The following is a 24,397-nucleotide window of genomic DNA, read 5'->3' on the forward strand; positions in this document are numbered from 1 at the left end:
CTAGGCAAGCCTATGCACTGAAGTGGAGTCTGTTCGCGGACTGGTGTTCTTCTCGTCGAGAGGACCCCCGAAGATGCACGATTGGAGTAGTGCTTTCTTTCCTGCAAGAGAGGTTGAAGTGCAGGCTGTCGCCCTCCACCTTGAAAGTGTACGTGGCTGCTATTGCGGCCCATCACGATGCAGTGGACGGCCGGTCCCTGGGGAAGCACGATCTCGTCGTAAGGTTCCTGAGGGGTGCCAGAAGGTTAAATCCTCCTAGGTCACCCCTGATGCCCTCCTGGGATCTCTCTGTTGTCCTGGCTGGACTTCAGAGGGGTCCCTTTGAGCCGCTTGACTCAGTCGAGCTGAAATTCCTGTCGGCTAAGACATCGCTCCTGACCGCGCTCACTTCCATCAAGAGGGTCGGGGACCTCCAAGGATTTTCGGTAAGCGAAGAGTGCCTTGTGTTTGGGCCGGCCTACTCTCACGTGGTCCTGAGACCCCGGCCTGGATACGTGCCTAAGGTTCCCACCACCTTCCACGATCAGGTGGTGAACCTGCAAGCACTGCCCTCGGAGGAGGCAGACCCAGCCTTGGCGTTGCTGTGTCCCGTAAGAGCGCTGCGCATATACGTGGACCGCACCCGGAGCTTCAGAAGCTCTGAGCAGCTCTTTGTCTGCCACGGAGATCAGCAGAAAGGGAAGGCTGTCTCCAAGCAGAGGTTGGCCCTCTGGATAGTGGATGCCATCGCCTTGGCGTACCAATCCCAAGGCGAGCCGTGCCCCCTCGGGGTGAGGGCTCACTCCACACGGAGTGTTGCCATGGTGCCTCTTTGGCAGACATCTGTAGAGCTGCGGGCTGGGCGACACCGAACACCTTCGCGAGATTTTACAGTCTCCGCATTGTGCCAGTCTCTTCCCGTGTGTTGGGTAACAGGTAAGTGGCGGGAAGAGTTGGCCGGTGTCACGCTTGCTACGCCATTCCCCCTTACCCGGGGATATGAGCGCCTGTTTCTCTCCTCCAGTTAGTTCCCCGGACGGCGAACCCTGGCGGAGTTCCTCCAGCACCCCCGGCAGTCAGACTGGGCGGAGCAGCCTGACGCCAGGCCCAGTACTGGTGTTAGCTTGCCCGGGTCTCCGGTCAGCCCCTGTACTCGGCTAGGTGCCCGTGTGCCCTGATTCCCTTCGGGTGATCCCACACGTGTATCCATCCACGGTACGGTTTCCCTCACGGTAAACCCGTGTCTTCCCTTTGACAGAGCTCTGTCAGACTCTGCTGGCAGCCCTCCTCCCTTCTCCTAGGTAGGATCTGCCCCAGGGTCCAGGCGTATGTAGCACTGCCCCAGGCACTGTCCATACCAGTGTCTCCACACGTTACCTCCCTTCGGGCAGGGTGTGGCCTCCGTAGCGCCCTTCTCCGGAAGGCTCGCTTCCCCGGCGTTACTGCCGAGCTGTAACAACAAATAGGAAAGACTTGAAGCGGTCTTTCATAGAAGGTCGAAATCCCTTCCGATTTCTGGGGAAAGGAACAGCGGCTTGGCTATCTCCAGCAGCAATGTACTCAGTGGTCCCTGCGGGCGCCAAGGTTAGAGAATTTGCGCTGGGGCGACAGGAAGGTTGCGACCTTCGCATCGCATTTGTCTGTCACGCGCTAGCTTGTCAACATCTGCATGCCACAAGGTCGTGACGGGGTTCAGGTTGTGGCGCTTTCCATAGACCCCTAATGTCGTCACGACAGAACTCGTAGTGACCGACAGATAGGGAACGTCTCGGTTACGTACGTAACCCTCGTTCCCTGATGGAGGGAACGGAGACGTTATGTCCCCATGCCACAATCTTGAACCATCGCTGGTTGCCAGGGACACGTTCTCGGCTCCTCAGCGGAAAACCTGATGAGTGGATGCACCTGTCGCCCTTTTATACCCGTATGCATGGGGAGTGGCTCAGGTATGCAATCCACTAGCCAAATTTCATTGGCGTTTTCTCTTATCAGAGGCAGTCGGGGCTCCCAAGTGAATCCCCTAATGTCGTCACGACATAACGTCTCCGTTCCCTCCATCAGGGAACGAGGGTTACGTACGTAACCGAGACGTTCAGTGTCATCACAACCGTGAGCTAACTATAGAGGTTAACTATAGAGGTAAGCTAGCTATAGATTTGAGCTCTTATTTATGAAAGTTTTGGGATCACATATTATATGTAGATGAGTGATTTTTATAGCTTTGTAAATGTTTTTTTGTAAATAGCTTTGAAATAAACTAATTAATTTAACCTAAAAGTATTCACTGTACTACAGTTTTGGATGAGCAAGGGGAATTTTTCTTGAAATCCTCCCAAACAACATGTGGTGATGTAGGAGCTGTTTGACAATTGTTTTTTAAAGGTTTTCTGACCCTGAGACTCAACTATTTTCTGCAATTCTCCAGCTGTGGTCCTTGGAGAGTCATTAGCTGCTCAAACTCTCCTCCTCACCGTGCATTAGGACAATATAGACACACATCCTCTTCCAGGCAGTTTCGTAACATTTTATGTTGATTGGAAATTCTTAATTATTGCCCTGATGGTGGAAATGGGAATTCTCACTGCTCTAGCTCTTTTCTTAAAGCCATTTCACTAATTTGTGAAGCTCAATTATCTTTTGCTGCACATCAGAAATATATTCTCTGGTTTTTATGGAAGCCTGTTCCCGCCTCCTTAGGAAAAAATTTAATTCTGCAAGTCATAATAATGAGATACTTTCTTATAATTATGACTTAGCATCTCTTTATATTGATAAACTTTCTCATAATAATGAGAAACTTTCTCGTAATAATGAGAAACTCTCATAATAATGACTTAGTTTCTCATAATAATGACTTAGTTTCTCATAATAATGACTTAGTTTCTCGTAATAATGAGAAACATTCTCTAAATAATGACTTACTCCGCGCATGCGCAATGCACGAGTGGCGGCACACTAGCGACATATTCTGGTCAAAGCCATGCAGGAACACCGCAAACATTGCTTGTTCTGTAATCTAAAACATTTACATTTATTCATTTAGCTGACGCTTTTATCCAAAGCGACTTACAATTGCTATATATGTCAGAGGTCGCACGCCTCTGGAGCAACTAGGGGTTAAGTGTCTTGCTCAGGGACACATTGGTGTCTCACAGTGGATTCGAACCCGGGTCTCTCACACCAAAGGCATGTGTCTTATCCACTGCGCCATCACCACCCCCCTGTATAATCTATAAACTGTATAATCTATCATTAAATAACGATTTCAGATAAATTATCTGCATAGTCTTGTTAATTTGTAGCACGTACCAGCAAGTTACTCTGCCAGATAGTTACGGCTTCAAACATTGCAGACTAATATTTCAGTTAAGAAATACAGGCATTTTATGAAGAAATGAAATCCATTATGCATATAAACTTAATTTATAGATGTCTACTTCATTGATCTATTAGTTTTATAAGCTGTCCCTTTCATTCATCACATGCTTCATACAGTAAACCATCTCATTTCAAAAGCACAAAGCATCATTGTTCGTTACCACGGCAACCTCTTGGTCTTCAGCATCCCACACCGCTTCTTGCAGGACAAACGCTTAACATGAAAAATGCTTAACGTGGCTTGAAGTACAAAGACAGATTGAACCAAATTCAAGACATAACTTAATGATCATGCATACTGTATATACAGGCATTCAGGTGGACCCAAAATATGAATGGAACGCAAAACAGCAACTCTTATGCAGCATCTTCTATAACGGTTTTCTATAGGAAAACGCTTAACATGCAACTTTGGGTGTTGTGTTCAAATTCTGGGTTCTTATGCTTGCCTGTATGCATGATCAATAATACTTGTTAAATTGTATGAATTATTACTACTTCGACATGACACTTTGTTGGGGGTTCTTGCTGATGGGGCCGTGTGATAAGTGTGATAAGCAAAGTTTAAGAAACATCAAATGCTTTGCAAAATGTATCTGCAGTACAGTTCAATCAAGGTGCTCAGACCAACACAGACGTACCACTGGAAGTGTTTTGGTCTCGCACAATACAGCCAAAATCAAATCCCAGGACGGGCCTGACTTTGCTCTTCCCTTTCAGCTGAAACAACGAGAAATACATGTTGAGACAGTGTGTTAAAATGATCTGTTACCGAAATATTTATGCTATTATTAACACGTATAATAAGGATATTATAACTAACAAAACCTGTGAAGGGTTGAATCTTTGAAGGATTTGTTCAGCCTCCTTGGCAGCTTCTTCAAGATCAGCATCGGGAGCTTCGAGTTCAAGTTCCCTGCAGCTTTCTGTCAGAATTGATCAAAATTAGATTATGAGATTTAAAAATGTCACGAAGCACAGAATGAGAGCGAGAGAGCAAAACTATGTGTAAATGAATGATGGATTACAGTTGGGAAAAATAAGTGATGGCTTTTACAAGAGATGATTTCTTAAAAGAACTGCTGGAGAACGTGATCTGACGGAACTGCAAGACAAAAAACAATATTGATTTATAATTTCTTCAGTTCAATTACTGCTTTAACTACAAATACCATAGTAAAACTACGGTTACTGTGGTAAAACAATTTTAAGAGTTGTGTTACTGTGCTTTAACTACAAATATGCAGTAAAAACATGGTAGAAGCTGTGTTACTGTTCTTTAAATACAAAGAGTAGACAGTAAACACAGTTATATGGTAAAACCACCAAAAATGGTGTGGTTACCATATCTACAAATGCCATAGTAAAACTGCAGCTATGGTGGGAGAAGCATGGTAAACACATGACACGGTAGAGAAACAGTTACTATGGTAAAAATATGGTAAATGTGTGGACTTTTAGCGTGGTCATAACGAGATACTGGGTTGATTTGTAGTGCAGTCATCAGCCACGTCTAAAAGATGAAGACCCATGTCACAACATGATTTAAAACGGGTTTATTTATTTATTTCAAACAGCAGCAGGTCCATAATAGAAGTTAGCTTAGGCTAATGTCAATACTAGGCTAACGTTAGCAGCTGTTAGGCTCTGTTCCACTAACAACTAATTTGAATGCAAACGCTTTCATTTTAGCACAAGCCGTGCAACGCAGAAGCACTGAAATAATTAAAATAATGATCTCATTAAAAAGGAAGAGATTGATACCCTTACCTGTTTGAAGGTGCGCGCGCATCAGGTGAACCGCGCCTCGCTGGTGACGTCACTTTCGCTGAAGATGAGCATCTGCTCATAACTGAAGATAACGAGAAGGATTCGCGTATCATATGCACGCAAAATTGGCTTTTGGCGTATGCATTATACGCAATTGGAAAGTTTAAAGCCGTGTTATTTATACGCAGATTGATGAGAACGGGTTGTTTACTCGCATCACTCAAACACAGAACCAGGAAACACTTGAGTTCAGAGAAAGAGAAACTGAAGTGTAGTTGAGCTGTTGTGTTTCCGTATTCAAGCAGTAAAATGGCAGAAGCCAGAGTTTCTCAGGCTAAGTTCATGTGTTCAGTGTGTCAGGGTAACCTGAAGGATCCAGTGACCATTCCCTGTGGACACAGTTACTGTAAGAGCTGTATTACAGTCTGCTGGGATCAGGAGGATCAGATGAGAGTCTACAGCTGCCCTCAGTGCAGACAGACCTTCAGTACAAGACCTGCTTTAGCTGGAGACACCATGCTGGCTGAAGTGGTGGAGAAACCGAAGAAGAGGAAACGTCCTGCTGACTGTGAAGCTGGAGATGGAGAAGTGCAGTGTGACGTCTGTACTGGAAGAAAATACAAAGCCATCAAGTCCTGTCTGGTGTGTCTGGAATCATACTGTCAAACCCATTTTGACCGCCATGAAGAATTTCATTCACGTAAGCCACACAAAGTGACTGATGCCACTGGACGACTGCAGGAGATGATCTGCCAGAAACATGGGAAGCTCCTTGAGCTTTTCTGTCGCACTGATCAGAAATGTATATGTGTGCTGTGTATGGATGAACATAAAAACCACAACACTGTATCAGCTGCAGCACAGAGGACAGAGAAACAGGTATTAAAATTTAGCTCTACGTCTGTTTCAGTTTCACTTTCATGACACTTACACTTGCAGTGTGAAACAGGCCTTAATATTCATCATAATTTATTTTTTGATGATTGTAACCGATCATCCCTTCTGGAGTTTGAACCTACAGCCATGAGGTTCATAGTGACCTTTAAATTGCCTCACCCTACTGGATTCACCTGTTCCAGAGCACGTGAGCAAAGAGGAGCAGCGTGACGCTTTGTGGGCATGTGCTCCGCTCAGTTGCTCACGGCCATAGCAAACGCTCTGCTAATGTTCCGCTCGCGACCAAATCCTGCTCAGATCACGCTCTGACATAACATTTCTCTGGTTCTTAAAACGTCTGTCAATCTTTACAGGATTTTAGAATTTACTTTTAGAAACATTAGACATACTATTGCTTATTCTCGAAATAGCAAATTACCAAAGGGCATTTTGGGTTGAGTGAGCGGAGCAGAATCTTCAGAAAGGCGCTCTCCACTCCGAAGGAAATATGACCGCTACGCTCCCTGCTCCACTCTGCTCACATGCTCTGATCTGATCACATGATGATTTAGTGGCAGTAGTTTTCTGTGAGATTCACTATCATCTGTTTGTGCTGCAGAATCAGCTGAAGGAGACGCATAAGACATTCCAGCAGAGAATCCAGCAGAGAGAGAAAGATCTCCAGCAGCTGAGAGAGGCTGTGGAGTCTCATAAGGTGAGTCTGGAGAAGAAGAGAAGTTTGTCTCAGTCTCAGTTCAGACTCACTGAATCCTGAATCACTGTGTGTCCTAACAGAGCTCTGCACAGACAGCAGTGGAGGACAGTGAGAGGATCTTTACTGAGCTCATGCGCTCCATTAAGAGAAGCCGCTCTGAGCTGATACAGCTGATCAGAGATCAGGAAAAGCAAGCAGTGAGTCCAGCTGAAGGACGACTGGAGCGACTGAAGCAGGAGATCAATGATCTGAGGAGGAGAGACGCTGAGCTGGAGCAGCTTTCACACACACAGGATCACATCCAGTTCCTGCAGGTAACACAGATCTAGAAGAACAGGATCATAGTGGACTTGAGCAGATCCTGCTCTGTCTGGTCAGTCTAATCATAGCCTTTGAGCTGCTTTTCCTGAGCAAATCTACAATGAGACTCCATTGATGTGCTTGAGCTTAAGCTTGATGTTCTTAGCAGATGCTTTATCATCCAAACTATTTCCTAGAAAGTTCACACATAGTGTAAGTGGAAAATACTAGAATCTGCTTTAATGTGATATAATGAATATGAGAAGAATGAAGCTGATGCTGTGAAAGTGCTGGATTGAGCTGAGTTACTAAAGATAAATCAAATCTGATTATTGGGTGACGTGTGGAGCTGATGAGTTTTGATTTCTGTTTTCTGTAGAGTTTCCAGTCTCTCTCAGCACCTCCTGAATCTACAGATGGAAATGATGATCTCTTCATTTCTCTCTTCTCTTCTGATGATCTGAGAGAATCTGTCCATCAGCTGAGAGACAAACTGGAGGATTTCTGCAAAGAGGAGCTCAAGAAGATCTCAGACAGAGGTAAAGTCCTGGAGATTCATCTGCTCTCAGAAACCAGTCCATCATCATCTCATATCATGGAGAACATCATATTAGAAATGTGTTAGGAATGGATGCAGGATCATGAGAATCACACTGTTCATGTCTGTTCATTTCCACAGTCACATTCACCAACATTGTTCTCTGGACCAGGACCGACTTCCTACAATGTAAGACAACAAGCAGAAAAACTCACTGAGTGTGTTCATGTTCTTCTGTAGATGAGGAATTCCTGATTCTGATGTGTTTTATCTCCATCAGATTCCCATCAGCTCACTCTGGATCTGAACACAATCAATAAAAACCTCCGTCTGTCTGAGAACAACAGAGAGATTACTGTCACTGGCAAAGATCAGTCATATCCTGATCATCCAGACAGATTTGATGTGTGTCAGGTGTTGTGTAGAGAGAGTGTGTTTGGACGCTGTTACTGGGAGCTGGAGTGGAGTGGAAATAAAGGTGTGCGTATATCAGTGTCATATAAGAGCATCAGCAGGAAGGGACGGGGTAATGAGTGTTTGTTTGGATGTAATGATCAGTCCTGGAGTTTATTCTGCTGTCCCTCCAGTAACTCATTCAGACACAATAACATACGGACTGATCTCTCTGTGAAGTCCATCAGCAGTAGAATAGGAGTGTTTGTGGATCACAGAGCAGGAACTCTGTCCTTCTACAGCGTCTCTGACACAATGAGCCTCATCCACACAGTCCAGACCACATTCACTCAGCCCCTCTATCCTGGGTTTTGTGTTAATGTCGGATCATCAGTAAAACTAGGTTGATGAATCAGAATAGACTACCCATAATGCTTTGATCTGCATGATGAATCAGGAACAGTGAGATGTTATATAGAGTCTCTTCTTTTCTCTTCATGACATTAATAGGCTACTGCAGCTGAACTTCTGTAAGTGTGAGTCCTGCTGGGTGACCATGTGTTTCTGTGCCTTTCTCTGTTTGTGTTGATTGAAATCAGTCATTTAGTTTTTAATGTAGTGGCTGCGTTAAAAACCACATACTCAATGAGTAGGTACTTAATTTCAATAAGTACTTACTTAACGAGCGCTAGAAAAGTACATACTCTACAGCTAAATCTTATTAAGTATGAATGCGATTGGCGTTATCATGTGACCTACGATGTTATAACAATTGCAACAACTTAAAAGATGAGCAACAGGGTTAAATCTGTAAATATTTTGATGTTGGTGAAATTTGCTAATTTGTGGCCTTGTTGAAGAAACAGCTGCCCATATATTTTGTGATTATAATATTACCAATATATTTTGGGTTTATTTAAGTTCTTATATTTTTAACTCTACTAATATGACCCACAGTTTAATCCTTAAAGATATTTAAGGTTTTACTCTTAAAAATTATTTTACTACAGTTAAAGAACTTTAGCAAGAATAACTTGTTGGTGCCTAACTGCTCTGCCAGAACGTATCACATTTACAGTCTCAGGTGTTGAAGACAAATGTCCAGGTGTTGTTATTGGCAGTGACACTGGCATTGCAGCCACCACCTCTGGGACACAGTCATTTATCAATGGATCAAATGTGAATTCTGGAAACGTGCCTCTTTTGTCTTGAGCAGGTTTTGTCATTTTCTTCTGTAAATTTCTCCATCCTGCATATGAACCAGGTAGACCTTGGCTTTTCACGCTTTTCCATAATGACAGCTGGCTGCCAGAGACTTTCTGCTCTCAATCTAACCTTTTCTCCATCCTTCAGAGCAGGTAGGTCTCTTGCTCCTCGATCACAGTAGAGCTTTTGCATTAGCTGTCTGACTTTAAGGCAGAATGGCAGGTGAGTCTTGATAACTTGGAATTCAATCTTAGCTTCAGTTGCCTTGTCCAAATACCCACACTTGCAGTCTTGGCCACTTGAGACACTTGAGTGTGCAAAAATGTTCCAGGTCTTAAAAACGCCAAAGCACAGTGCCCTTAACGCACACAAAATCCACACTCCAATAGCGCTCCAGAACGGTATTCCAGATATTGTGGATTTAGTGTGCATTAAGGGCACTGTGCTTTGGCGTTTTTTTCGAAATACACTAAGCCTATCCCATCATGCATCATGTTCTGGAAATAAATCGTGAGATAGGGAGGGGGAGTCGACACTAAAAGAGTCAATTCCTCGACTCTGAGTAGCTGTAGAGTCAGAGTCGACTCCAGCGCTGGAATCGACTTTTGTTGTACGTCGACTCCGGAATCGCTGATGTCTTCACTGATTCTAAAATATAGTGAATGTATATTTTTAATATCAATGCTGTTTAAGGCAATATAGCACCATCCCCTGACAATTATAATCTGACGAATTCATTAAAGAATACCTTATTTAATTCTGATATAATGAGCCACCACAGCTTTTTTTTGTGACTTTTCCCTCTGTAAAATTAGGCGTCAGCAACAGCTAACAATGTTGATCATTGATAGCTCATTTAAAGGTAGCCTAATGTAACCACCACTAAATTGGACTAATTTGGACAGTTACTCTAAATGGAGTCGACTTTGCTGAGATCTCGTGAGAGGTCACAGAAACCTTTCCAATATAAGTTAAATATTAATATAATAATTAGATATTACATATAATTTGGTAGAACAACTAAGTGTTGCATGCTTTATTGGTGCAAAGATGAGTAGTGGTGATATTTATTTTGTACAACATTTGCAACTGCTGTTTATCACTTAATTACAAGCACCACAAATTACACCTACATTTCACTGCTGGTTATACTCTGTATAATTGTGTATGTGACAAATAAAAACTCTTGAATCTTAAATTATGTCATGTTATAGGGACTACTGAACAGACATTTAGAAGTTGATTTTAAAATGCAAAGTATTTAAAATTAAAATAAAAGTAAAGCTATGTAAACACTTGCATTTTTACAACACTATAAGTGTGTCCCATCAGGTAATGAAAAGTTTGACACACATTTGTGGTTTTCGTCCTCACTTGAACACTAGGGCTAAATACAGGAAATTTGTCATATAAGTAGTCAAGTGGTCAAGTGCAAAGACAGGAAGGCCATTTCTTAAGCGGAAGGCTGCATCCTTCGGAGGTCGCATTTGTAGGCAGAATACGTCATAAAGAAGATCTCATTTTATAATATTAACAGTTATAAATTTGAATATCTGCTTAAGACTCGTGAATATGATGCTCAGTTAATTGAAGTAAACTAGGATTGATGACGTATGCAGCCGCAAATGCGACCTCTGGAGGATGCAGCCTTCCGTTTGAGAAACGGCCCAAGTGTGGGTATTTGGACAAGGCAAATATCTTTAAACTGGCAGATGAGTTCTGTTGTACCCCTTGGCTCCATCTTGTGGCCAGAATACACAACTAACATGCAGTTTTACTTGTACATTGACACTGATTTCATTGCAATTGCTTGAAAGTCTTTGTACGAGATCATGTTGGACTCTGCTCCAGTATCCAAATTAAAAGAAAGTGCTTTTTTGTTTACTTTTAGTGTTTCAGTCCACTTGTCTTTCTTCACTACTATAGCATCAGTTACTTTATTAACTTGCATCTCCACTTTGCCTCCAGTCTGCTTCTCTTCGATAGCACCCTTGAACAGTTCTGTGTGATCCTCTTGTTCTATCTCATGAACATTCTTCATTGAAAACCTTGTTTTGTCTTTCTGTTTTTGTGTTTTGCACATCCTGCTGAAGTGATTTTTTCTGTGACATACTTTGCATATTTGTCCATATGTGGGACGCTTCTTTGGCTTAGTGGCTGTAACCACTTCTAGTACACTCTCCTTCTTTCTTCGACACTGCACTTGAAGCAGGATTCTTCTCAGTTGACTGCTTTCTAAACGGCATCTTACTAATTTTGTTTACTGTCACTTCGGCTTCCTCATGGAGAGCTTTAATCTGGCTTTATGTGACTCTGAAGATATCTATAGCTTTATTCCGATCCAGATCCGGTTCTCTTAAGAGTCTAGCTCTGATTTGATCAATGTTCACACTGCACACTATGTGGTCTTGGATCAGTGATTCTGTCAACTGTGTGAATTTGCATTCTTTAGACTTATTTTCTAAATCAGTCACATATGCATCTATCAGTTCATTTAGTGCCTGTGCACGTATCTTAAATATGGTCACTGTAATGCCTGAACTTTTCTTTTAGTAGCCTACTTTGTAATCATTAGCTTCCTCCTCAGTAAAAATCCATGGTATTAAGTGGTGAAATCCCACGTTTTCGACCACTGACAGTGGCTGCTCATCCAGAACAATAAACATGATCATTTTGTCAGTTATTTTTATCGCTTGTTGACTGTCTTGTGAAAACTTTTATCTTAGTTTGAATAAAGCTTCCAAAGTTTGTTGAGTCTGGCACGGCTCATCCTTCTCTGCCTAAGCTTTTGTGTAACCATCGTGTTCTACGGGGGGACACATCTTCAAATGCTTTATTAAATTACTCGTGTTAAAGTTGTGCCATCCTTCGAAATTGCAGTATAGCATATGAGACATGTCACCATTTTGCTGGCAAGTTGGTCCAGTCTGAAATACTGCCAAACCGCAGACATACTGCTAGCATGTTTGCATTACTTCTTTGCTGCTCTAAATAGTGGTTGCTTGTGGCAGCACAGCACAACTTCCTGTGTTTGCATTCTGAGCAGCAAAGAATAATTGATTTCTGATTTGCAGCATTAAGAAAAGCTAGCAGGAATTACTACGTCTTGTTTAAGAAAATGGTATCGGATCAGTACATGGGTTCAAGTACTCACTGATACCGATGGCAGACTTTTTGTAGTATCGGTGGAATTTCTGATACTAGTATCGGAATTGGAACAACCCCAGAAGTAAGTAGGGTCCCACTTTATATTAAGTGGCTTTAACTACTAAGTACTTACATCATAAATAAGTACAATGTAGTTATTGTGGTCATATTGTATTGCAAAACACTTTTGCTGCTATTGAAGTGGGATCTGTGTAAGGTTAGGGACAGGTTTGGTGGTTTGGGTAGGGTTAAGGTGTAAGGGATGGGTCAACAGTGTAATTATAAATGTAATTACAGAAATTAAGGGAAAGGGAAAAGGAGGGAAAGGGAAGTGGTGTGTGACCAAATATGGTGACCCACACTCAGAATTTGCGCTCTGCATTTAACCCATCCACAAGTGTACACACAGACTGTGTTCGAAATGGCATACTTGCTTACTGCCCAGTACACAGTGCATACTGCCTACTATTTTTTAAAGAATAGTGTGTAATTCACAGCTGTCAAGATTGTTACCTTACAAACAAATGTGCTAAGCATTATTTTAACAAAGGCTTGTTATTAAGGCTTCATACTAGTTATCAATATTGCCCAATTGAACTAATTTCATAATTGAAGAACTTTACATAAGCTACTGTATGTGTCGCGGTCCTACTCCACCCCACTAGAAGTACGTTTGAATTCAAATGTAGTACCTACACTAGTAGTATGCGATTTCGGACGCAGCCCCTGGTTTAGAAGCCTCGCCCCTAGAGTTTACGACACGGAGAAACATAACCCGGCCAAAAAGAGGAAGTAATCTAATGAAAGAGAAATTGATCTTATTCCAAAAACACCCGTTAACCTTATAATTGCAAACAATGGCATTAATTTATATGTATATTAAATACCAATAAATATAATGAAAAATGTATAAACATTATAAGGCAAGGCAAGGCAAGGCAAGTTTATTTATATACCACATTTCATACACAGTGGTAATTCAAAGTGCTTTTACATAAAAGAAAGTGAAATAGACATTAAAATCAATAAAAACATGGAAATAAAAATAATAAAAACAAGGAATTTTAAAATGATATAGAAAATGATTTAAAATAAATTTAAAGAAAATGATTATACCTAAAATTTATTGCAGTCAGTTGGGACATATAGCACAGTGCTCATTCAACAAATGCACAGCTAAACAGATGGGTTTTGAGTCTTGATTTAAATGTGGCTAATGTTTTAGCACATCTGATCTCTTCTGGAAGCTGGTTCCAACTGCGGGCCGCATAATGGCTAAAAGCAGACTCCCCTTGTTTTGTGTGAACCCTTGGTGTTTCTAACTGACTCGATCCTAATGATCTGAGTGGTCTGTTCGGTTTATATTCAGTGAGCGTATCAGCAATATATTTAGGTCCTAGGCCATTGAGTGACTTATAAACGAGTAAAAGTACTTTAAAATCAATCCTAAATGTAACTGGAAGCCAGTGTAAGGACCTGAGGACTGGTGTGATATGCTCAGATTTTCTGGTTCTAGTCAGAATCCTGGCAGCAGTGTTCTGGATGAGCTGCAGCTGTCTAATTGTCTTCTTGGGAAGGCCGGTGAGGAGACCATTACAGTAATCCACCCTGCTGGTGATAAAGCCATGAATAAGTTTCTCCAAGTCTTGATTGGAAACAAAACATCTAATTCGTGCAATGTTTTTGAGATGATAGTATGCTGATTTAGTTACTGCTTTGACATGACTACTGAAACTAAGGTCTGTCTCTAGAATCACCCCAAGATTCCTGACTTGATTTTTAGTTGTTTGACCCCTAGAGTCAAGGTATGCATTCACCTTGAGAACTTCATCTTTGTTTCCAAATGCAATGATTTCAGTTTTCTCCTTGTTTAACTGAAGAAAGTTCTGGCACATCCAACTGTTAATTTCATCAATGCATTGGCAGAGGGAGTCAATGGGGCTGTAGTCATTTGGAGATAAGGCTAGGTAAATCTGGGTATCATCAGCATAGCTGTGATAGGCAATTTGGTTCTTCCTCATTATCTGACTTAGTGGGAGCATATACAGGTTAAACAAGAGCGGTGCTAGAATTGAGCCTTGCGGGACTCCACATGTCATGGCCGTCCACTTAGACTTATGCTCTCCTATACTCACATAATAACCTCTCCCTTCTAAGTATGACCTGAACCATTTGAGTGCCATCCCAGAAAGCCCGACCCAGTTTTCCAGTCTCTCTAGAAGTATGTTATGATCGACAGTGTCAAACGCAGCACTAAGATCTAGTAGTACCAGCACTGATATTTTGCCAGAATCAGAATTGACGCGAATATCATTTATTATCTTAATGAGTGCTGTCTCTGTGCTGTGATGTGCTCGGAAACCAGATTGAAAATTGTCCAGCTATCCATTTGACTTTAAGTAGTTGTTCAGCTGATTAGAAACTAACTTTTCAATAATCTTACCTATGAAAGGAAGATTTGATATGGGTCTATAGTTGCTCAACATGGTGTTATCAAGATTGCGCTTTTTCAGAAGGGGCTTAACAACTGCAGTTTTAAGGGAGTTTGGAAAAGTCCCAGAAAGAAGTGAGGCATTCACCACTTCTAAGAGATCAGCTTCTAAACAGTTAAGAAAAAGGATGTGGGAAGTGTGTCAAGATAGCAGGTTGAAGATTTAAGGTGCTGTACTATTTCTTCCAAAATGTTGTTATCAATTTCTTTAAAAACACACATAGTCACTTCTTTTTTAAATTGCGGTCGAATCTGTGTGACCTCTGCATAACTTGAGGATGTGCCAATCTCCTTTCTGATATTATTGATCTTCTCAGAAAAGAAGGAAGCAAACTCATTGCATTTGCTGTCGGAGAGCATTTCACTGGGAATCTGACTTGGGGGGTATAAACAGTATATAGCTTATTTAGTTCTCCTTAATCCACAACAAACCCTTTAAATTTAACGGTATTACAAAACAAGAATGAAAAAAATTAGTAGCTATACAATTTTATATTAAACTATGAAGTAAAACACAAATTAGGCTATAGTGGCATTCATTATATACAGAATACAACGCAGAGCCGGCGCCAGGGCACCTCCAACCTCCATCAGGGGGGGGGGGGGCATTTAAATTTCTACGGGGGCACAAGTCACTTTGTGTGTGTGTGTGTGTGTGTGGGGGGGGGGGGTTGCGTACAGTTGCTGACGCTCGCTAAATCACTTTCTTATTTGCGCTGTTTTATCGATACTTTCACTTTCGAAACCGATCGCGTTCAGCAAGGAGGGGAGAGGATGGAAAGTTGGGGGGGGGTTTACAGATGTGCCCAGGGCGAATGCTCCCCCATTGGCGCCGGCCCTGATACAAGGTCAAGCTAAAATGAATGAATTAAAATAAAAGTTATCGTAATTTACACTTAATGGGCCTCATTTATGAAACGAACGTACGACCGAAAATTGTGCGTACGGTCGTTTCTACGCAAAACTTGGAATTTATCAATATGAGCGTGAGCAGTGGCTACGATCTCACGTCAGGTCTGAGCTTGTGTACGCAAGTTTTTGAGTTAGCCTGAACTTGCGTGCAGCATAGAGAATTTCGGAGAATTGTATAATGACAGCATTTTGTTCATTTAGATTATTTTCTCAAATCGACAAACAAATTTTTTTTCTTTTCCTTTCGGGGCTTTAGCTTTATGCGCAAATAGCAGCATAAACAACAGACTGTGAGGAATCACACATGGTCGTATCGCACACCTGCAGTGCTTCTGTGAATGGAGAAAAATATAAATTATAAAATGAATAAAATAAATATGGCTACACTAAATATGTTTCTCTTAATTAACAGATTAACAAAAGAAAAAAAACAGTGCGACAAGTATAGGCCACTTTCGTCTTTGTGACACTCTTAATGCATTTTATTTGTTTTCTATAACTTTATGTATTTTATTTTATTTAACTGATTGGTGATCACGCAGGTGCCTCACACACACACACATACACACACACACAACATTTCAGCGTTACTAACTTGACATTTCAGCCATTAATCAAAATAAAATGCAGTCAACCAAACATAAATGTAACATTGCACAATTTACAAGGTCCTGTTAACAAATTGGTTTATTTGTCCTTAGAGTAACCCCGTTTCTTTTTAAAGCTGCTTGACATCAGAATTTAATTCTGTTTGCTTAATTTAAATATTCTATTTATATATTTTATTTATACATTATATTACTGCAATATTAATATTATTATGTAATATCTTTGAAACAATGTATAAAGTGCTATAGAGATAAAAGTGGCATCATTTGACTTGATCGGAAAAGTGCCGTAGAGATTAAAGTACAATTTAGGTCCTACAAATGATATTGTTTTTAGATGCACAGTGATAGTTATTAGTTTACATGTATATGTATATGCGTACATATACAAGTGTAACATTTATAATTACTATTCCCCGCCTCCAGTTCACTCACGCGTTTGAAGATGAAACATCACATGGAGCGTGTTGCATTCTGGGAAACAGTCAAATCAAATTTCAGGAAATGTAGCAGGTAATCTGGGCATTCCATGCATACAGATAATTCACATACTATTCACAGTATTCACACAGCATACGGCATTATAGTAGGAGTTGTACGATAGTATGTCATAGCTTCTGTACTAATTTCAGTGTACTTGAGTTATATTTAGCAGATTCTGGCAAATATAGTAGGCCATCCGGGTATTTCATGCATACAGAAAATTTGCATACTATGCGCAGCATACATCCAGGGACTCAGGGAGTTTGACGAGGATGAGACAGAACGCAGAACCTTCTGTACCATCCCGCCTCGCTCCCCTTCGCTGCACCACTGTGGGTACGTCGATTGTTCCTTTGGTGCCACTTGCACGGTATCTGGGGGCGTGGCTTGCGCTGCCCAGCCCGTCTCGCTGGCTCATTTGCACAATTTGACTCGGCTACGCGATTCAGTTCGCCAGGCGACCTCCCAGGTTCAGTGCCGTTCTCGGTGGCAGACCGACACGCACCTGTCTTGCGCGCGGAGATTGCTGTCCTCCTGGCAAAAGATGCAATCGAGCCGGTCCCTCCAGCCTAGATGAGGCAGGAGTTTTACAGCCCGTACTTCATCGTAACCAAGAAAGGCAGTGGCCTTCGACTAATCCTGGATCTGCGAGTCTTGAATCGGGCCCTACACAAGCTTCCGTTCAAGATGTTGATGAAGAAGCGCATTATCAAATGCATCCAGCCCCAGGATTGGTTTGCAGCGATCTACCTGAAGGACACTTACTTTCATGTCTCGATCCTTCCTTGGCACAGACCGTTCCTACGGATTGCATTCGAGGGTCAGGCATAGCAGTAAAGGGTCCTCCACTTCGGGCTCTCCCTGTCCCCCCGTGTCTTCACGAAGATCGCGGGGGGCCCCTACCCTGCTATGGGAGGTGGGCGTCAGGATCCTCAACTATCTCGACGACTGGCTCATTTTGGCTCGGTCTCCAGAAAAGTTGTGCAGTCACAGGGACCTGGTGCTCCAGCACCTCAGCCAGTTTGGGCTTCGGTTCAACTGGGAAAAGAGCAACTGGGAAAAGAGCAAGCTCTCCCCTGTGCAGAGAATCTCTTTTCTCGGTGTGGAGTTAGACTCTGTGAGTATGACGGCGCATCTCATGGAGGAGCGCGCCCAATCAGTTCCTTCAGAGGCAGGACGGTGGTTCAGCTGAAACAGTTTCAGAGGCTCCTGGGGCATATGGCATCCGTAGCCGCAGTCACGCCGCCACAGAACCCTGACAGCTGGATGATGACATCACTGAATTCAATAATGAAATGCCTTTAACTGAAAATGTAGTATTTAATCTTGTCATCTTACATTATTGACACTATTTTCCTATTCTGATATTGCTTTGACACAATTTGTATTGTTAAAAGCGCTATCTAAATAAAGGTGACCTTACTTGAATTGACTTTATGGAGCTCCGGCCCTTTCCAGTGTTTTGTGTTCTTGTGTGTTCAGGTGTCACGAGTCACTGTTTTTATTTTCAAACATTTAATTATTAACTGTGGAATTTGTTTTTGTTTTTAGGTTACAGCTTGTTAATAATTTATTCTATTATAGATCAGTGGTTAAAACCTGTAAATTACATGAAATTAAAATGTTAAAATTGTGTGTGTGTGTAGACATGTCAAATTAGAGGCAACCACTGCATTTTAATCATGATACAAAGATGCTACACATGAGCAGTTGTTTGAATTAGAATGTATAATTTCAGGATTTAAGGCAAAAAGAGAACAGTCTGACTTTAGATTTGTGAAATTTTACTACATAAAAACATCTGCCTGAAACAAAAACAGAAGAAGGACTGATTGAGACGACTGACCTGTAATATAATTATTATATATAGATCAGTGTTTAAAAATAATAAAATGAAAATAACAGACAAATGAGCACAAAAATACAGTACAAAAGGAATGGAGAAATATATTTTTGTACGATTTTTACTGTTATTCTCTGGATCTATTGGGACAGTGATAAAGATCTACCAGTCGATTGTGATCGACAGGTTGGCGGCCACTGGTCTAAAGCATCTTAAAGCCTGCCTGCCCTTGAATACCTGTAAAGTTTTGCATTCGATCAATAAGTATGTCATGATCTATAATGTCAAATGCAGCACTAAGATTAAGTAACGCTAGCAATGAGATGCAGCCTCGGTCATTTGTATTTTTAACAAGTGCAGTTTCTGTGCTATGATAGGGCCTGAAACCTGACTGAAATTCTTCATAGATATCCTTTTTTTGCAGGAAGGAGCACAATTGAGCGGACACAACTTTTTCTAAAATTTTAGACACAAATGGAAGATTTGAAATGGGTCTGTAATTTACCAGTTCACTAGGATTTAGTTGTGGTTTCTTAATATGAGGCTTAATAACTGCCAGTGTGAATGGTTTTGGGACATGACCTAAAGATAGCGACAGTTTAATAATATTGAGAGGCATTCTTCTACTACAGATAACAACTCTTTCAGTAGTTTAGTGGGTGTAGCATCTATTAAACATGTTGTTGGTTTAGATGCAATGGAAAGTTTATTTAGCTCTTCTTGTCCTATAGTTGTAAAGCGTTAGCCCGGGATGTTTCCAGCGCGGCTCTCTGCTTACACAGATGGGCCTGCTTCTCCAGCAGATCATGGATCTGCTTCTCCACGGCCTCCAGCTCGAGCTGCACTCCTGCACTCAAAGACAGACACACATCCACAATAAAAGCAAGTAACAGTAAGTAAAACAATGGTTCTGTGTGAATAGATTGTAAGCAATGTAAGCAAGATTAACGGCAACCGCTCTGGCGAAGCTAATGGGCTAAAAGCTAGCAGTAGATTTGGGAAATCAAATAAAACTAGTTATAGTAAGGCACACTGATTCTTTTTGTTGTAGAATATGATAGGGGATATGTTCACACGTTATAGAAACCAGCCATCGTGTCTGCATTCGGAAGTCAATGTCATGCAAAACCACACACCCTCTCTCCCAAACTATCAGAAGAACGATGGAGGAAAGTACCTGAAATTTGCATGACCATTTATTCTCTGTAATGAATGTGCATTTTCCCCACCACAGTTGGAATAAAAAAAAAACACCACTTCAGGTCAACTTTGCACCGAGCCATATCTGCAGACTTATTAAAATATTGTGCAGGAAAGACAGATACAATCTGTTATCTAGATAGAGAATTCCTTTGATGTTGCCAAATGTAAAGGCGCCATGTCCGATTGACTGATGATCTAATCTGCTTGATCAGATCGTGGTGATCACATATTAATGCCAAGTGAAAATGCAGCCATCATGATATTTGCTGCTGTAAATGGGTGTTCCTTTGTCTTGAGTTTATTTCTTATTAAAAATGGTTCATTTTCCACCTTTTTCTTTTATAATACAAGATATAACAAAAAAGTGGAAACTACTAAATAAACATAATGTCTGCCTACATAATGAGGAAGAGGAACCTGCTTTACAGACTCACAGACACAACTGTTTTACTCAAACACAGAACCAGGAAACACGTGTTCAGGGAAAGAGAAACTGAAGTGCAGTTGAGCTGTTGTGTGTTTGTGTCTCCGTATTCAAGCAGTAAAATGGCAGAATCCAGAGTTTTTCAGGATGAGTTCATGTGTCCAGTGTGTCTGGATCTTCTGAAGGATCCAGTGACCATCCAGTGTGGACACAGTTACTGTAAGAGCTGTATTACAGGCCGCTGGGATCAGGAGGATCAGATGAGAGTCTACAGCTGCCCTCAGTGCAGACAGACCTTCAGTCCAAGACCTGCTTTAGCTGGAAACACCATGCTGACTGAAGTGTTGGAGAAACTGAAGAAGAGGAAACGTCCTGCTGACTGTGAAGCTGGAGATGGAGAAGTGCAGTGTGACGTCTGTACTGGAAGAAAATACAAAGCCGCCAAGTCCTGTCTGATGTGTCTGAACTCTTACTGTCAGAATCACCTTGAACAACATGAGAGTTGGTTTAAAGGAAAGAGACACAGTTTGACTGATGCCACTGGACGACTGCAGGAGATGATCTGCCAGAAACATGAGAAGCTTCTTGAGGTTTTCTGTTGCACTGATCAGAAATGTATATGTGTGCTGTGTACGATGGATGAACATAAAAACCACGACACTGTATCAGCTGCAGGACAGAGGACAGAGAAACAGGTATTAAAATCTAGTGATAAATACTCAGTGTTTTGATCCAATAATCTATTTATTTTCTGTGTAGAGCTGCAGCTTAATTACACAGACACACTGTCAGTGTGAAGCTCTGTGTCTGTTTCAGTTTCACTTTCATGATACTTAAGCTTGCAGTGTGAAATAGGCCTTAATATTCATCATAATTCATTTTTCGATGATTGCAACCAATCATCCCTTCTGGAGTTTGAACCTACAACCATTTGTTATCAGCTCCACTTTTACTGGATTAATCTGTTCACATGGTAGTTTTCTGTGAGATTTACTATCATCTGTTTGTCCTGCAGAAGCAGCTGAAGGAGACGCAGGAGACGCTCCAGCAGAGAATCCAGCAGAGAGAGAAAGATCTCCAGCAGCTGAGAGAGGCTGTGGTGTCTCATAAGGTGAGTCTGGAGAAGAAGAGAAGTTTGTCTCAGTCTCAGTTCAGACTCACTGAAGCCTGAATCACTGTGTGTCCTAACAGCGCTCTGCACAGACAGCAGTGGAGGACAGTGAGAGGATCTTTACTGAGCTCATCCGCTCATCCATTAAGAGAAGCCACTCTGAGCTGATACAGCTGATCAGAGATCAGGAAAAGCAAGCAGTGAGTCCAGCTGAAGGACGACTGGAGCGACTGGAGCAAGAGATCAATGATCTGAGGAGGAGAGACGCTGAGCTGGAGCAGCTTTCACACACACAGGATCACGTCCAGTTCCTGCAGGTAACACAGATCTAGAAGAACAGGATGATAGTGGACTTGAGCAGATCCTGCTGTGACACCAGACTCACAGAGAAACATTTCATGAGTGTCTTATTATATAATCATCAGTCAGACTCTCATTTGATCATCTTCATTTGAAAGAGACTCTGGAAATCTCTTTGGAATCATTTCTCTGATCTCTTTCTTCTGAAAGATATATTTAGCTGTCAAACACTATTTTACCTAATTTCTCCTTCTGATTCACTATATCCTGGTCAAATCAGTAGACTAGTACCAATTCTGAATCATGTTCATCAAAATTGGAACAGATGATCCTCAAACCTGATAGAGAAACATAAAGAGAAGCTGTATATTAGCAATGTTTATATATTTACATATTAAAATCCAGCAGAGTTTTATAATATTTATATATTTGCAATGTTTCAGTGTGTAGAAACCCAGCCAAACCTGATTGTGTCTTAAGGGTCTTTGTGAAGATTCAATGTCTCTAACCACTCTAAGGGTGTATTCACGCCTGTCTTGTTTGGTTTGATTGACTCGAACTCAATTTTGGGTAACACTTTATTTTAGGGTCTCTTAACTAGTTGCTTATTAGCATGCATATTACTAGAATATTAGCCATTTATTTGTACTAATTAAACAGATATTAATGCCTTATTCTACATGACCTTATTCTAAATCCATAATCCTACCCAATACCTAAATTTAACAACTACCTTACTAACTATTAATGAGCAGCAAATTAGGAATTTATTGAAGAAAAGTCATAGTTAATAGTGAATTAGCATTCCCTATTCTAAAGCGTTATCCAAGTTTGTTTCCCCCTTTGGTGCGGATCTTTTGGGCAAGTGTGGATACAGCAATCACACTTGGGTGTGGACCAAACAACCGTACCGAGAGCCACCTGAAGAGGTGGTCTTGCTCTGCTTGCAAATGAGCTCTGGTATGGTTGAATGGATGAACCAATGAATGGATGACCTTAGCACATGTGTTGTTTTGTTTACAATTTCTGGTTCACTTGCAAAAAAGGGCAGTGTGAAAGCGAACCGCACCAAACAAACAAACAAACAAAAAAAAATTGTATTTGATCCAGACCAAAGCAAGTGAACTAGTGGACTTTCCTGGTGTGAATACACTCTAAAGTTATAAATAATGGTCAATCTAAATGTAGCCTTTGAGCTGCTTTTCCTGAGCAAATCTACTCAACTCTACAATGAGACTCCATTGATATGTGTGAGCTGTTAGATCTATGTTCTTAACAGATGTTTTATCATCAAAACTATTTCCTAGAAAGTTCACACATAGTGTAATTGGGAAATACTATAATCTGTAGCTCTAATGTGATATAATGAATATGAGGAGAATGAAGCTGATGCTGTGAAAGTGTTGGATTGAGGTCAGTTACTAAAGATCAGTCAAATCTGATGTTGGTGCAGGTTATTGGGTGAAGTGTGGAGCTGATGAGTTTTGATTTCTGTTTTCTGTAGAGTTTCCAGTCTCTCTCAGCACCTCCTGAATCTACAGATGGAAATGATGATCTCTTCACTCCTCTTATTTCCTTTGATGATCTGAGAGAATCTGTCCATCAGCTGAGAGACAAACTGGAGGATTTCTTCAAAGAGGAGCTCAAGAAGATCTCAGACAGAGGTAAAGTCCTGGAGATTCATCTGCTCCTCAGAAACCAGTCCATCATCATCTCATATCATGGAGAACATCATATTAGAAATGTCTTAGGAATGAATGCAGGATCATGAGAATAACACTGTTCATGTCTGTTCATTTCCACAGTCACATTCACCAACACTGTTCCCAGAACCAGGAACCACTTCCTACAATGTAAGTCAGTAAGAAAACAAGCAGAAAAACTCACTGAGTGTGTTCATGTTCTTCTGTAGATGAGGAAAGAAGAGTTATATAATTGATGATGTAGATGATGATTTGCACAGGATATCTGGTCATCTGTACTGAGACACTGATGATACACTGAATATGAAGAATTCAGCTACATAAAAAGATCAAATAGGATCATAATTCCTGATTCTGTGTTTTATCTTCATCAGATTCCCATCAGTTCACTCTGGATCTGAACACAGCACATAAACGCCTCTGTCTGTCTGAGAACAACAGAGAGATTACTGCCACTGGCAAAGATCAGCCGTATCCAGATCATCCAGACAGATTTGATGGGTTTCGTCAGGTGTTGTGTAGAGAGAGTGTGTGTGGACGCTGTTACTGGGAGCTGGAGTGGAGTGGAAATAATGGTGTGCGTATATCAGTGTCATATAAGAGCATCAGCAGGAAGGGATGGGGTAATGAGTGTTTGTTTGGATATAATGATCAGTCCTGGAGTTTATTCTGCTGTCCCTTCAGATACATATTCTGGCACAATAACATACGGACTGTTCTCTCTGTAGAGTCCATCAGCAGTAGAATAGGAGTGTTTGTGGATCACAGAGCAGGAACTCTGTCCTTCTACAGCGTCTCTGACACAATGAGCCTCATCCACACAGTCCAGACCACATTCACTCAGCCGCTGTATCCTGGGTTTGGATTTGGATCTGGAGCATCAGTGAAACTGAGAAATATTGTTGATGAATCAGAATAGATTGACGAAAGATTCTACCCATAATGTTTGGAGCTGCATGATAAATCAGTTACAGTGAGATGTTATAGATTCTCTTCTTTTCTATTCATGACGTTAAT

At 41.3% G+C, this 24,397-nt stretch overlaps 1 protein-coding gene across 1 annotated transcript; it reads left to right on the forward strand.

Annotated features, from left to right (window-relative positions):
- The first annotated feature begins 5,150 nt into the window (after window positions 1-5,150).
- On the forward strand, window positions 5,151-24,326 carry LOC306887855 (uncharacterized protein). The gene is made up of 13 exons (XM_079445856.1): window positions 5,151-6,006; window positions 6,623-6,718; window positions 6,799-7,032; window positions 7,398-7,557; window positions 7,698-7,745; window positions 7,837-8,352; window positions 17,036-17,132; window positions 20,304-20,961; window positions 21,282-21,377; window positions 21,458-21,694; window positions 23,182-23,341; window positions 23,483-23,530; window positions 23,755-24,326. The coding sequence occupies exons 1-13, from the start codon at window positions 5,437-5,439 to the stop codon at window positions 24,297-24,299; spliced, it is 3,465 nt and encodes a 1,154-aa protein (XP_079301982.1). The 5' UTR covers window positions 5,151-5,436; the 3' UTR covers window positions 24,300-24,326.
- Window positions 24,327-24,397: the final 71 nt, after the last annotated feature.

Source organism: Barbus barbus (genome assembly GCF_936440315.1).
Source record: "Barbus barbus genome assembly, chromosome: 21".
Lineage (NCBI taxonomy): Eukaryota > Metazoa > Chordata > Actinopteri > Cypriniformes > Cyprinidae > Barbus > Barbus barbus.

What these genes read in the sequence shown, in the direction of transcription:
- LOC306887855 (XM_079445856.1), top strand. Translation starts at nt 5,437, where the DNA reads ATGGCAGAAGCCAGAGTTTCTCAGGCTAAGTTCATGTGTTCAGTGTGT. An exon ending in CACAGAGGACAGAGAAACAG is followed by an intron (nt 6,007 to 6,622) that starts GTATTAAAATTT and finishes TTTGTGCTGCAG; the next exon opens with AATCAGCTGAAGGAGACGCA. An exon ending in CGGATCATCAGTAAAACTAG is followed by an intron (nt 8,353 to 17,035) that starts GTTGATGAATCA and finishes TACTATGCGCAG; the next exon opens with CATACATCCAGGGACTCAGG.